The sequence below is a fragment of the Protomyctophum bolini genome, assembly GCF_963924005.1.
Source record: "Protomyctophum bolini genome assembly, chromosome: 10".
Lineage (NCBI taxonomy): Eukaryota > Metazoa > Chordata > Actinopteri > Myctophiformes > Myctophidae > Protomyctophum > Protomyctophum bolini.
The window spans coordinates 14,615,837-14,630,887 of record NC_137871.1 but is presented as its reverse complement, the minus strand read 5'-3'; the positions used below and the strand labels follow the sequence as shown (position 1 = coordinate 14,630,887).

Genomic DNA, 15,051 nt, shown 5'->3' with positions numbered 1-15,051 from the left:
TATCTACATAACAGGATGCATAAAGGGCAGTAAACCTGTGGAAGTTATTGTTGTTTTTAACTGCATGGTAGGGCTGGGAAATATATCAATATGATATCTATATTGTGATATGAGACAAGATATTGTCTTTTTTTTGTTTAAAATATTATGTTATTTGAGCAAGTTTATGACATAAATCTTTCAGTATTCATGGAGCTGAATCAGAATTCCTGATTCCTTAATCGTAATATTGTGATATGGCATCTTTTCCATTGCTTTCTGAAATTGTCAACGATGTGGAAATAGCTGATCTACAAGTTCACAATGCGTTGTGACACCTGGCACGTTGTGAACTTGCAGATTAACTATTTTCACTATTTATGAAAATGTTTGAAAATATAATTGATATTATCGCCACAATGTCGATAATTATTGTGGTATTTGGTCAAATATATAATCATATTTGATTCTGTCCATATATCACCCAGCCCTACTGTATGTTGTAGAACGCAGTTATTACTATCAATCTGTCTTACTACTACGTGTGTGTGTGTGTGTGTGTGTGTGTGTGTGTGTGTGTGTGTGTGTGTGTGTGTGTGTGTGTGTGTGTGTGTGTGCAGAGTACAGTACCCAGAATTCTAATATCTCTCTTGGCTGGGTTCTCCTTTGCTGGAGTGGTAGATGTTTGGTTTCCAAAGCAGGAGACCTGGGTTTGAAGTGGTTACACATTCACACATTGAAGGTTTGATTATCTGTAGAGAGCTTGAATGATTTTTTTATTTTTGCCTCACTGACTTGAGAATGACACATTTGAGATGGCGGAATAGTTAGTTTCCGTAAGTCATTAACCAATTTAACCATGGTGACATAATTTACATTTTCCATAGTCAAAATCTTTCAAACGTATTTCTGAAATGTTTGAATGTAGCAGATCTACAAGCTCACAATGCATTAGGAAACAACGTGAATATGGCTTCAGTGCATGGTTATCAATACGACTTGTCAGTCACACATTACTTGTCTGCAAATATTGACTGCAAGTCTAGACAGTAGACAAAATAGAAACAACAAATGCTTGGTTTAAGATAAATGTACTAGAACAATGGATATTATTGAAATTTCACCCAATCCAGTGGCTGTGGAGTTTCTATAGTTTCTTTCTGTTGTCTGAGAGTACCGTAATCAGATTTGACAAATTGCTAATCTGTGTTCCAGTTTTTGTTGGGGATTATGTTCAGCTGCATGTAGCATTGAATTGCAATATGGCTCAACACCACATTTAAAATTCAAAACCTGCTTCATGGAGATAACATCACTCACAAAATTGTCAATTTCAATTAATTTGCTTGTTGCAGGTTCTTAACCTTCCACATCTCCCAATAACTGATTGTGGGGGTTAGCAGAGATGGAGTACTCATAGAGTCTGGGGAATTGGCTTTACTAAATTGGGACTTGAAGGGGATAAAATGTTTTTTCTTTTGTCTTGAAGGGGCATGTTTTGCGCAATAATAGTATTTTCATTATGTCTGCCCTATGATCTCTGATATTATTGAAATTACAATAAAAATATTTTGAAAAGAAAAGAACCTTCCACATCAACTGGCCTTGTGAGACAAAGCATATGGCGGTGGGAGGTTAACAGCAGGTTCCTCTGTTTAGGTTGAATTTACTAAATGTCTGTGCAATCTGTGTTATCTACATTTGCGGCCAAGGTTAGGGTTGGGAATCGGGATCCTTTAGGATTCTAACAATTCTGGAACGATTCCCTCTTAAAGCCTTTAACATTCCCTTTAACGATTCCATATTTGACAACATCTATATCATTTTGGCCTTCATTAAAATATTTTATAAACACAAATTCAATCATACATAGTAGCATTGCATACATATTATTGTAGTGATTCTCAAAGTGATGTCCAGGGACCCTCTGCCTGGCTTGGTTCTAAATGGACCCTTACAGGTCAGTGTAGAAATGGAACCAAACGGACTTGTATTGTACTCGTATTTTAATGTTATTGCAGACTTTTCCCACATACCAGCTCTGACATAAAACTGGTTGCTCTGGTTCCTCCCGTTCTGGATCGTCAACTATAGGGTCCCTCCCTCCCTATATATTGGAACAAATTACTTGAGGAGCACAAATGAAAGACTCTGTATTTCCCACAGCAGTCCGTAACACCATGACTGAATTCTGGAAGGACCACTCCAAACAGGCCACTGTGGAGGAGATGATGTTGGATTCTCACGCCAGAGAGCTGACCAAGGAGGAGCTGCCAGAAATCCTCGCTTTGCTGCCCAGCCTATCCGGACAGAGGGTCCTGGAGTTGGGGGCTGGTATTGGGTTAGTGTGCAAGTGTGTGTGCATGTGTGTGTGTGTGTGTGTGTGTGTGTGTGTGTGTGTGTGTGTGTGTGTGTGTGTGTGTGTGTGTGTGTGTGCGTGCGTGCGTGTGTGCGCTCGCGTGCGTGCGTGTGTGCGCATGTTTATGGAGGGAATGAGTTAATTGTGGTTATATAATAATTATTTGCACTCACGTCGGTGAACCTCCCGGCGATTGTGACATATGGTTCAAGTAGGTTTGTATTGGGTAGTGCGTGTGTGTGTGTGTGTGTGTGTGTGTGTGTGTGTGTGTGTGTGTGTGTGTGTGTGTGTGTGTACGGACAGTGTTGTAGTTCTACAATGCCCACAGTGAACCTCCTAACCAATGTGACATGTGATGGCAGGTTTGCATAATGTTTAAGTTTGTCATGCTGGTTTGCATGTGTGTGTGTGTGTGTGTGTGTGTGTGTGTGTGTGTGTGTGTGTGTGTGTGTGTGTGTGTGTGTGTGTGTGTGTGTGTGTGTGTGTGTGTGTGTGTGTGTGTGTGTGTGTGTGTGTGTGTGTGTGTGTGTGTGTGTGTGTGTGTGTGTGTGTGAGTGCGCATGTCATATCAGTGCATTACACAAACACACATTAAACGTTGCCCCATGTGTCTCTGCAGTCGCTACACTAGCCACCTCCTGACCACAGCTGATCATGTGACCGCAGTGGACTTTATGGAAAGCTTCGTGGAAAAGAACAAAGAGGTGAATGGTCACCATAGTAACACAGTCATTATGCAAGCTGACGTCACAAAACTGGACTTCCCCCAAAACAGGTTTGACTGTTTGTTTGTTTTTCTTTTGTTTTTAAATTGCATCTTTTTTACAGTTTGTAAAAGCCATCATCTAGAATTAAGTCAAGGACCCCCAAATTGATGTACATTTGGCTGCAGACCCCCGTTTAAAAATAGTTTGTCCCAGGAACCACCATAAGAGATTTTTCAACAGACCTACAAGCTTGTAGATCTGCTATTTTCGAATTGTCGATAAATATAATAGTGCTTAAGTATTTAAACTCTTTCACATTTAGGAATCTAAATCTGGTCCCCTGAAATCTCGCAAAACACAATCAAGACCAACTCTCTTGTGCATGCTGTCACTAGGAAGTCAATCCCTAAATATATATATTTGTTTACATTTTGTGAGTTTATAATCTCCACAGGGAAGCCATGCCATTATTAGACCCTGTCTTGTTTATACTGGACATTTCCAAAATATTTCAATCCATGATGTGTCTCAAATCTTGCACTATTCACTCACACCTTTGTCTGTGTCCAAAATATCAATTTATATAATGATGTTTGCAACAAGCCTTTAATCAATACAGCTCAAAGTCAGTACTTCTACAATCTATATACTGTATTGAGGACATTATGCTTTTTCACAGTATATTAAGTCATTACTAAGTACATACAGTACAGGGTTAGGGTTAAGATATATGGATGGACGTGAGTGTTTTTCTTTAACAGACATGTGATCTTCGTAACATTCCTTTTTTGCTTCTTCACTTTCCATAAACAAGTCTGTTAGCATTGTTACACTCAAGCTTCCAATACCATGTCACAATCAAGGTACAGACTTTGCGATCACATGCAAAGCCAACCTCACGTTTCACATACCGCTAAATGTTTTCCTCAGATTTGACGTGATCTTCTCCAACTGGCTGCTGATGTATTTGTGTGACGAAGAGCTGAAGTCCTTGACAGAGAGGATGCTTGGGTGGCTGAGGCCTGGCGGTTTTCTCTTCTTCAGGGAGTCCTGTAACCACCAGTCTGGTACTGCAAATCTAAATTCTTATTACTCAGGGCTGGAGCCAGGCTAGCTGTACCCAATATTGTAGCCAGAACTGTTACCCAATATGTTTGTGCTGTTATTGCTATAAATTACATACATTTTGACATATGTAGATATAACAATTTCTGTCTCTACCTAGGCGATTGTAAAAGGGCCTTCAACCCAACCCACTACCGCACCCAGGCAGAATACAGTCACCTTATGACATCAGCCAACTGGGAGGACTCAGAAGCGTCAGAGAAGTTTGGTTTCGACATTGTGCTGACAAAGAAAATTCAGACATACGTTAAGGTATGACTGTTGATATGTTTTTTTCAAAAAGCGTTTCAAATCAACCACTGTAAATTCAGGAACACACTAGTCACTTTAGTGCAGTGCTGCTGACTGAGGTCGCACAGATGTTGCAGGTGTGGGTGCCAGTGCGTAATTGTAGCCTAAGATTTAGACTCTCGTAGATTCTGACATCTGCTCTCGGACCTATAATCGCTCTTAACATTAAAACAAAGCACTTACGGCTTTCAAAAGCAGAACGTAGACCAAGCTGAGAAGTGGGGCAGCCACATAAGCACCTTAGATTTTGCATAATGTAAAAAGGGTTGAAAACCACTGAATTAAGGTATATATATTTAGAATGGATTAAAAATATGTGATTCTTATCATTCTTTTGTGATTAACAATGAACAATCATGCGATTAATCACGATTAAATATTTTTAATTGATTGACAGCCCTAGTATATATATTTTAGGGGTTAAGGAAACTTATATTTTAATATATTTATGCATAAGAACATCACATTACTTTACATTTTACAAGCTTGTCTCTGCCTCAAAATGACTTGATTTAATTATTGTATCTACTCATTAGGAGACGTGAGTTAGATACCACAAATAATACAAGTTTTCATTTGTCTAATGCTCATAAATGTGATAAACACAGTTTTGTTTAAAAAAACAATTTCTTTGAATTCATCCTCAGGATTCTGCTTTATTTTCTGTTTATAAAACATAGAAATACAAGTAAAAACCACTTGTTGTTGAAATAATAATAGTAAAAATAATCATGGACTCACATGTGCCACACTGTGGCTGATTTGCTACAATACACCCATTGACATCTTTAAATTAAGTGTGAATCGTGGTACCACTAAAAGGGAGGTCCTCAAGTGGTATCACTGCCATTCTCAAGTGCTCACCACTGTACATGTTAAGAGCGATTATAGGACTCTCAGACTTCAGAATCGAAAAATACATCTACGAGAGTCTAAATCTTAGGCTAGCGTAATTGCACAATGCACATTCAGCTGGCGACATGGCAGAGATTCAGAAAAGGTCAGCCTTTACATCATGGTTTGTGGAAGTATGTTTACCAATTGTCATCATAAAGCACTGCAGCTGTTCAGAGTTAAAGATTATGGGCCGTAGACGAGGCTATGCAAAAATGATAGAGTCAACCATTGAACAGTAGGCTCATTGAGCAGCCTATTCTCCCTCTGGACAATACTTGCACACTTGCAAACTTGCACATTTTTGTCTGTAACACAAACATAATCTAAAAGTAATCTAACAAGTTAGGTAATCATGTAACAAATGTTAATGGCAGAAATCTTGTAACTTAATTAGTTAGTCTTAAAAGTAAAGTAAGTTACCCAACGCTGGTGATGAAATGTCCTAGAGAGTAAGACACTAATAGTGCCACACTAATAGTGCCCACTGCTCCTAATGGTTAGGATGGGTATAAATGCAGAAGATGAATTTCAGGTATGGGCAAATGTACTTGGCAATATCCCAGCAACAACACTTGAAGATTCGTCCAAAAATCTAGCAAATGTTTCATTAGGAATGTGCATTTGTAACTTACATTTCTGTTAGTCAGACTGTAACGTCTGTTCGCTCATGTGTAAGAAGCGCCATCTGGTGTACATTTGTCATAAGCAGCTTCAGTGTCTTTGCCAATTGTCTGTACACATTGTACTTTAGTACAGTGTGGAGACGCTTAGGGAACACCCCTCTTCCCTAAGCTAAGGGAACGACCATGGCTTCTATAGGAACGCCTTTTCATAATTCATACATAATATCCATATCAAAACCGAGTGGCCATGCTGAGCAGCCACATGTCAACGAGCACGCCACCCGATGGCAGTCCGTGTGATACAGAATAAGTTATCACCTGTTTTGAAAATGCACGTATGTCAGTGTGGCGCAGTGACAGTACACAACTCTGCTCTCCATTTCTTTCCCTGGCACTCGCACCATCCTCTCCCATCTCACCCTTTCCAATTCTGTCCTCTTCCTGCAGATGAAGAACAACCAGAATCAGATCTGCTGGCTGCTACAGAAGGTTCCCCGCTCCTTGGCCACACAAGGCGGCTTCACCACATTCCAACAGTTCCTGGACAACCAACAGTACACGCGCCGCGGGATCCTACGCTATGAGAAGATTTTCGGATCCGGATACGTCAGCACTGGAGGGCTCAGCACCACTAAGGTTGGCATGGAGGAATTCCGTTTCTGAGAGAAAGAAAAGAAAAGGAAGATGAAAATGATTTTCCTGGTCTTACCTTTCCCCGTGAAGTAGACTTGTTGGTAGGATAATACGGTAGCGCAATGGTCATACGTATATCATTGCTTGTCATTTTAAGCATAACATTTACTTGTGCATAATCATAAAATGCACGTCTCTCCTTTAGCCCAGATTCATGTATAACAGTGCAAAAGTAATTGATTAGTCGTTTACAAAAAATTATCAACTTGAATAAAATAATCAAATCAGATATACCAGCTAAGCTTGTGGATCAGCTTTTTTTTGCTAGATTTAGATAAATAGAATCTAGAAATAGAATAACACCACACTTGGAATATCACAGTCCATATTGTGTTAGCCTACAGTACACTGTCTGGCATCTCAATGAATAGAATCTATAATGGTAATGTACCTGGAAAATCACAGCCCACATTGCTTGGAAACTATGGCCATTCATTATCACCTCAGAAAAGACAATGGCCACACATTCCTTCACATCAGACGAGTAGTAGTAGTAGTAGTAGTAGTATATACTAATCAAAGAAACAGTGAATTGGCTTCTAGGTTATTGCATTCTAATGTTCTTGTTAATTACAGACTTGTTTAATAATAGCTTTTTGTTGTTTTTGATCATAGGAGTTTGTGGACCTCCTGAACTTGAAACCTGGCCAGAAGGTCCTGGACATTGGCTGTGGTATTGGAGGAGGAGATTTCTACATGGCAAAGGTAGAGTAAGAATCACCAGAAAACTGAATTAACAAAGGATTGCTTTGATGACAGTTGCAGTGATAATGAAGATGATGCAACTCTGAATGTTGTTGTTCACCCATTACACATTAAGCATTCTACAAATGCCTTCTTCTCACACTTCAAAATTAGCAGATGTACAAGATCGCAGTGCGGCCCAGAAATATAAAATTACTTAATGATCATAAGGACTGGAATGATGACTATGGTTTTGATGATGATTATTTTCCAGACATTTGGAGTTGAAGTGCTAGGTTTGGACCTGTCGGAAAACATGGTGGACATTGCCATAGAGAGGGCAGAAGCTGAAAAGATGCCACTGGTGAGTCTGATTGGTCATTGGTGCCTTGTTCTGGCTCATTGGTCGAGTGGAACTTCATGGAAGGTTCCTGTGTTTAAGTTGAATCACGAGCAAAGATAGATGTGGGACATCATTTATTTTGGTTCTCATATCTAATGTAAATCTTGGTTTTGAGTTACAATGCAAGGTAAATGCATATAATACATCCCAGCTTCTGTTCCCGCTGGCCTAGAACTGAATGTCTCAAAAAAAGTAATAATAACTTACTATAAAAGGTAGAAAAGGGTTCATTTATTCATTTAACAACCCTCTTCGGGCACAGGTCCATTTTGAGGTTGCAGATGCCACAAAGAGGTCATTCCCTGAGGGGACCTTTGATGTCATTTACAGCAGAGACACCATCCTACACATAGACGATAAACTGGCCCTCTTCAAGCGATTCTACGTGAGTAACAACTTGTGTCTTTTTATTCAAATAAATTATTGCTTAATAGGATGTTAAGAGTAGCCTGGAAAATCTGACACATTTCCCAGTGTGTATCTTTTCTAATCAATCCGTGGGGGGCCTTGGACGTGTATACAGGTATTTTTTAATTATATCAAACGAGATTGCTGTAATAAAGCGATCCTAGACCAGTTTCGCGCAGGCGCACTGCCGTTCAAAACCTTTACTCTAAATCTACGGTGCTCTCCATGGTTTTGACCAAAACGCTGATGTTCTGTACTCATTTCTGACTTCAGCAATCATCTCGTTTGGAATATAAAGGCTTCTAGAGAGACTTTAGATGTGACAGCGAGAGGTAGTAACCCAAGATTATGCTTCCCGGTTTTGGGGGGTAATGGCTTTTCAGAGTAAAATCTGCCTCATCTGCCTTTTATTCCACGGCAAAAGAAGTGTTAATAGTGCTGACAGTGAACGGCAGTGCGCATGTGCGAAACATGTCTAGGAGCGCTGAAGAAGGAATGGCCAAGCAAGGGAGGGGGGGTCAGAAGGGTCAGAATGTCCCCGCAGTATTGATGGCTGTAGTCTAGTCTACGTGCAGTATCTGCAGTTGCTTTCTCAGTCTCATCAAGGTGTCAGACAATCTAATATACAACAATTCATCGTTCTTTGCCCCCCCCAAACAAAATACTTTTGTAAATTGTCCCCACACTTTTTATGTCCCGACAGTGCCACTGCTATATGTCAAGTAGTAATGATTACAAGTTATGAGTGTTTACATTTTGTGTCAAAAGTCATGGCTGAAGCCAGGAGGACGGCTGCTGATTAGTGACTACTGTTGTGGGGAGAAGCCCTGGACAACTGCGTTCCAGACTTATGTCCAGCAGAGAGGCTACATCCTTTATACACCACCACAATATGGCAAGGTAAAGGTTTTGTCAATTATGTAGCCTGTCATGTAATATCCCAGTAATCAACATATCAGTTTAAACCATTTACCAATACAACCAATAGCTTGTGGTGTCAGGGGAACTTTTCAGCACAGTGTGAAATAAAGTCAAGAAGAGAGAAGTCTGGTCTGACGATGTTCAATTTATTATAAAGTAATTAAAACGTGCACGAGTGATGAGATCACGACCTCTCTTAAGGAGAGATCGGGGAAACATGAGGAGTTATGTTGGCTGGCCCATTTGATGACTGGCAAGATATAGCAGTGTTATGACAAGATATAGCGAGACCTTGGGGAAAGCAGGGGAGTGGAAAGCAGAGGAGTGTACACAGCTGCGCAAGCTGTATGAAAAATAAGGGGGATTGTATATGAACAGACAGAGAATATAATTATTCCCTATCAGTGGGTGTGTGTGTGTGTGTGTGTGTGTGTGTGTGTGTGTGTGTGTGTGTGTGTGTGTGTGTGTGTGTGTTTGCGTGCGGTAACCCCTGCAGAACCCCTGCAGTATACTAATCCATTGTTCTGGGGAGTTCATAATTTTGGAATTCATAATTAATTCAAAAATCTTAAAAAGGTGTTCCAAACCGTCACAGACAACGTCCAAAAGCAAGTATCATTTTGACAGATACGTATGTGCATTATGTTGTCTATGCTTTTTTGTAAATAAAAACAGAATATCTAAATGTGAATAGTCATTGAACTGAAAAACTCTTTGCATTGAAGACAAGATATCTGGAATTTGTATACATTTCCCCCTACATATTTTATATTGATATATTGATTGACACTATCCGTGTTCATTCCTATTTAGACTACATACATACCTGCCTGTCAGAAATTGCAAGATTATATGATAATGTCTTTCTCGTGGTGATTTTTTGGAACATATTGTAGTGGTAGATCTCGACTTATTACACACTGGAATAAAAAGTATGCAAGGGCTTGAAAGGGTTGGTTACCACTGCTTTAAAGGGAACGAAACGTATTAGACCTGTTATATTTGCAAGTGATTTACCTGTGAAGAATGCACTGATGTCACACACAAACACTGTGTTTAATGCCCAGGGGAAAACTAACAGGTAAGACATGGCGGTGCCACGAGACATTGCCCTTTGCTGTGCCTTGAGTAAAAAACGTTTTAAAACCCACTGCTGTAGGCCACTCCAAGGCACACATGGTAGTACAAGTACACCCCCCCAGCCATGATGCTAATATGACACAGGGACTTACAGTACCTCCAGCCCCAACAAATTTGATCCCATTTTAATAGCCTTTGGCTTTTTTCTGAGATTTCTGAGATACCCCATAATTTATTTCGACTCGAGAGTACACTACACAGTGCACTACACAGATTAATGCAATGATATGAAAGGGACATGTGTATATGAATTGCTAATTTGTTGATAAATACAGACATGAATGAAGTAGTATTTATGAATACGATTATGTTTAATAGATGAGTACAATTATGTTTGATATGATAGAACACTTTGGCGCAGGGCCTCATCGCAGGAGGAGAATCGGATCAGATCCGCTTAGATCAGATCCTGCCTGATGGAAGGCAGGGGGCTCTTCTGGAGCCCGCCCCCTGTAGATAGGGCCAACCTGGTGGGGCCTGCTGCTGGGCGGTGTCGGGGAGGTGGTGTGTGACCTGAAACGAGAGCACAAGTGAGACAAGGAAGGATGAGGTGTCCTTTTATTAAGGATCACAGACATGAGCTACGCCGATCTGATTGGAGCAGGCGCAAATGGGTTGTGGGATCCGAGATGAATGACGGTTCGTTCCACCTCTCAGTAGAACGTTCGTCTTCAACAAACACTTCAGTTATCAAAAACTGATGTTTCAATTTTGAAACATACAGCAGCCATTGCTACGTTACTATGGTAAATAATGTGGATGCATTCAGAGTGCTGTTAATGGGGGATATCGCCACTCATTAGAATGCCTCACACAGCCAATCGCAATGCGAGGTTGGAACGGTATTTCCATCACTACGTGTGTTACACATAATTTGAAAATACTGTATATGTTTACTTTTCTCCTTCTCACTGTCTACCTGTGTTTGCAGGAACCCCTTTTGATGTTAGCATTACGTTATGCTTTAGCTATTTAAAAATAACACATCTACAAGCCCACGCTACGAGCTTGTAGGTCTGCTATTTTTGAAAAATCGAACGACTGACATAGAAACATAGCTTTTTCAGAAAACTGTCAGGATGTAGAAGACATTTTTAGAATCTGATCTCAGGTCAGAATGGGTTATTTGAATGTCTCCTCTTCCCTCTGTTCTGTATGTACTGTAGTTCATTGAGCAGGCTGGTTTCAGCAGTGTGCGTGCAGATGACCGAACTGCCCAGTTCATCCAGGTGATCAAGGCAGAGCTACAGAAAGCTGAGGCAATGAAGGATGATTTCATTAAGGTACGGTAGTCAATATTCCGTGCACATATGCATGCATGGACCCTTGCACATACACAGACACGTTTGCATTGAGAGACATATTGAGCACATGTTTTTCGCACAATTGCTTCAGCTAATGTATAGAGGAGCTGAAGTGCTAAAATACAATTAAGAATGAAGAAATATCCAACAACCACCCTCTCCTGTCTAGGACTTTTCTGAAGAGGACTACCTCGCCATAGTGAACGGATGGAGTGAGAAATTGCAACGTGTCAACACTGGAGACCAAAGATGGGGTCTCTTCTATGCAACACGAGACTGAATGAGGAGACTGGAGGAAGGAGAGAGACAAGAGATGGAATACCACTGTGGACTGAATGAGAGGAGACAGGAGGGAGGAGAGAGTGAAAGAGTATAGACAAGAGATGTAATACCACTGTGGAACTAAACATATTTAAGCCTAATTTATACTTCACACAACATTGTCGCTCTCTAACGTTCGACGAAGTATATAAATTAGGCTTTAGTGCCTTGTCCTCTGATGGACTGACTGCTAGTCGACTAATTAATCAGATTATGGCTAAATATAATTTAAAAATACACTTGAATATACGTTATTTTTTACACCTGTAATTTGGGTGTAATAACTTCATTGGGCCAGTCTTTCTCAAGGTTTATTTTCCTTGTATCATTGGTATGTACAGTGATTCCAAAATAATGTCAGAACGATGCTTTTTTGTGTTTTAAGTTCAACCAAACTGAAATGTATTAAGTTACTTAAAAATTGAATCTCTTGGAGAATTGAAAATGGCTGATCTACAAGCTCACAATAGGTCGCAACCCGACATGTAATAAGCTTGTAGATGCGCTACCGAATGTTCGTCCCCAGGGTAGCTAAGCTGGGGTTTATGTGGTTAAAAGTTACATAGTTCCATTCCCAGCATGCTGTGGTTTGATGTCATTTAACAATAAAATGTAAATGACACAGGTTTACATTTTTTTGTTTCCAGTGTATAATTACATCATAGTCATACACTACTAGTACGTGAATTCAGTACAGTATCAAATACACGCAAACATAGCCTACCACAAGTTGAATAGGCTGGGAGTCAGGTCCAGCCCTCAGGGGGTTTTCCGCTACTGTACCTGCACTATTATTTCATAGTTTGTTAACTATGGCCATCATAAGTTGATACAACAACAAGCAGGCCCAACCCCACTTTTTAGGACATGTTTATGGCTAAATTACCGGTACAGTATGTATGCCGGCTTACGGTATACTACAATTAGATTCTGCCATTTTTTTTATATCACCCATTCATTTATGGTCCAACTTCTATATTGAAAACTTCATATGCTTCAATTTAAAATGAAGATGACCTTTCTATCTTGACAATTACACTTGCTGTGTCCATAATTCTTTTGCCCACTGTATCTCAAATCAGATAGTGAAAACTGACATTTCAGTGTATTGCTGCTACTGCTATCTGAAGTGAAGAAAGGTCCTGTTTAATTAAAGTTGTCCATACCATCCCTGATTAAAAGGATTTTTGTCAGTAATTTTGTATTTTAAAAGAAAATGACAGACGCCAACGTGTTCAGCAAAATAACCCAATGTTAGATAGCATCTGTGTAAACGGTGAACACTGACATACTAGAATGGTGCCCAATTCTCACTTACTCGGGAACAATGCATGTTGGGAATGCATGCCACACCCAGTTGTGCAATTTGTGTGTGTGTGTGTGTGTGTGTGTGTGTGTGTGTGTGTGTGTGTGTGTGTGTGTGTGTGTGTGTGTGTGTGTGTGTGTGCGTGCGTGCGTGCGTGGTGTGTGTTCCCACTAAGAAAAGTAGGCTCTCAACTTAGCTCTGGTCCATAGATCTAATGCCTTTGCATTAGAGCGAGCTACTGTATGTTACTGTTCTCTTCCTGCGCTCATGAAATGCAGACCAGTCTCATCTTTAATATAGACGAAAATAAAAATAACGTTTTCACTACTCACCAATACAAAGGCGGCTTGTGTTATTAGAAAGCCTACTTTTATTAGTGGACGCACTCTCAGCTCCCCACCACACGCATAAAATACACTTTTTGGCCAGAAAGGGATTGTTTTTCCACCGGAAGAAAAATATAGTTAGTCCACTCTGCGCCGTTTACAGATATTGCCAAGAGAAATCCCCATAGACAAGATTTTTCCGTCGGGTGAAAACAATCCCTTTCTGGCCAAAATGTACATAATTATACGTGTGGTGGGGGCTCAGAGTGCATCCACTAAGGAAAGTAGGCTTTCTAATTACACAACCCGTCTTTGTAGTGGTGAGTATAGGTAAAACGTTCTTTATATTCCCGCTACAGAAGAGAGGCTGGTCTGCATTTCATGCAGACCAGGGCAGAATTAGCTTCGGCTATGGACCAGAGCTACTATCCAGATCTGCTAACTGCAAATATTATTGATCCTAGTCGTCTATATCCCAGTCTAATCTTTTGGCTATTAATTAGCATACACAACAGTGGTGAAAAGTAATGTACATTTACTCAAGTACTGTACTTGAGTAGCCTACAATATTGACAATATTGACATTTTACTTACTTACTTACTTAATTACTTTTTTTTATACTTCTAGGCCTACTCCATGACATCTCAGAGGACATCATAGGCAGATTATGACATGAATTTAGATTTTATAAAAGGCCTCCTCACACTGACCTGCAGTGCAGACAATTGTGAGTCAACTAGTACAATAATACCAATAATAACTATAGTTAAATGAATTTAATCAAACCATATTAATGCATAACTTATGCTCTACAAGCTCATAATGCTTTGTGCATGGACATGAAATGCAGCACTTTGAGCTGCATTTCATCAGGTTATGAAATGTATTATTATTATTATGTTGGGAGCTTATATGAGCTATATTCTTCAAGGTGTCGTGACTCTTGACACCATCGTATGACAAAGTCTAAATCAGGCTTAAAGCACTCTAAGCTCTCACACTGACGGGCTAGACGGCTCGTCCATTAATGTGCCCCCTTAATGGGAGAAACTGAAACTACAGTATATGTATTAACTCTAAAAGCTGGGACTGGCCATTGTAAGGTGTTAACACCGAAAGTGGTGTGTTCAAACCCCTCGAATGTTACAATAGGGGTCAAGAGCTGTAGGCCCACCCTCTGGGGACACCAGTATCGGGGTATCAGGGGTCTCTCTAGGTATCGGGTGAAGAAAAATCGCTTCATTTTCAGATTGGGATACCAATTTTATCCATTCAGAAACTAAACACATACTGTATTTGTCCGTACATAAGTACATTACATTAGAAAATGACAATGTCATGTTTCTCACTGAATTGGTAACATTTCAGTGTGTCTCACTGAAATTTTCACTAAGAAGAACGTTTGTTGAATATTTAAGTTATTTCCTCAGTTTTCAGTATAAGCCTTTTGGGGGCCATGAGGCCTGTTGAGCCGGGCCACAGTTTGTTTATCTACCCGTCAGAGGAAAATAATGTACTTTTTACTTTACTGTCAAACGATTAGATTTTTTTATCAGATTAGTC

General features: G+C 40.0%; 1 protein-coding gene across 1 annotated transcript; it reads left to right on the top strand.

Annotated features, from left to right (window-relative positions):
• Nucleotides 1-2,153: 2,153 nt before the first annotated feature.
• Nucleotides 2,154-11,814, top strand: pmt (phosphoethanolamine methyltransferase; the record flags this gene model as incomplete). The annotated part of the gene is made up of 11 exons (XM_080773225.1): nucleotides 2,154-2,320; nucleotides 2,958-3,113; nucleotides 3,976-4,112; nucleotides 4,271-4,422; nucleotides 6,429-6,617; nucleotides 7,290-7,379; nucleotides 7,633-7,722; nucleotides 8,024-8,146; nucleotides 8,938-9,069; nucleotides 11,397-11,513; nucleotides 11,704-11,814. The coding sequence occupies exons 1-11, from the start codon at nucleotides 2,160-2,162 to the stop codon at nucleotides 11,812-11,814; spliced, it is 1,458 nt and encodes a 485-aa protein (XP_080629351.1). The 5' UTR covers nucleotides 2,154-2,159.
• Nucleotides 11,815-15,051: the final 3,237 nt, after the last annotated feature.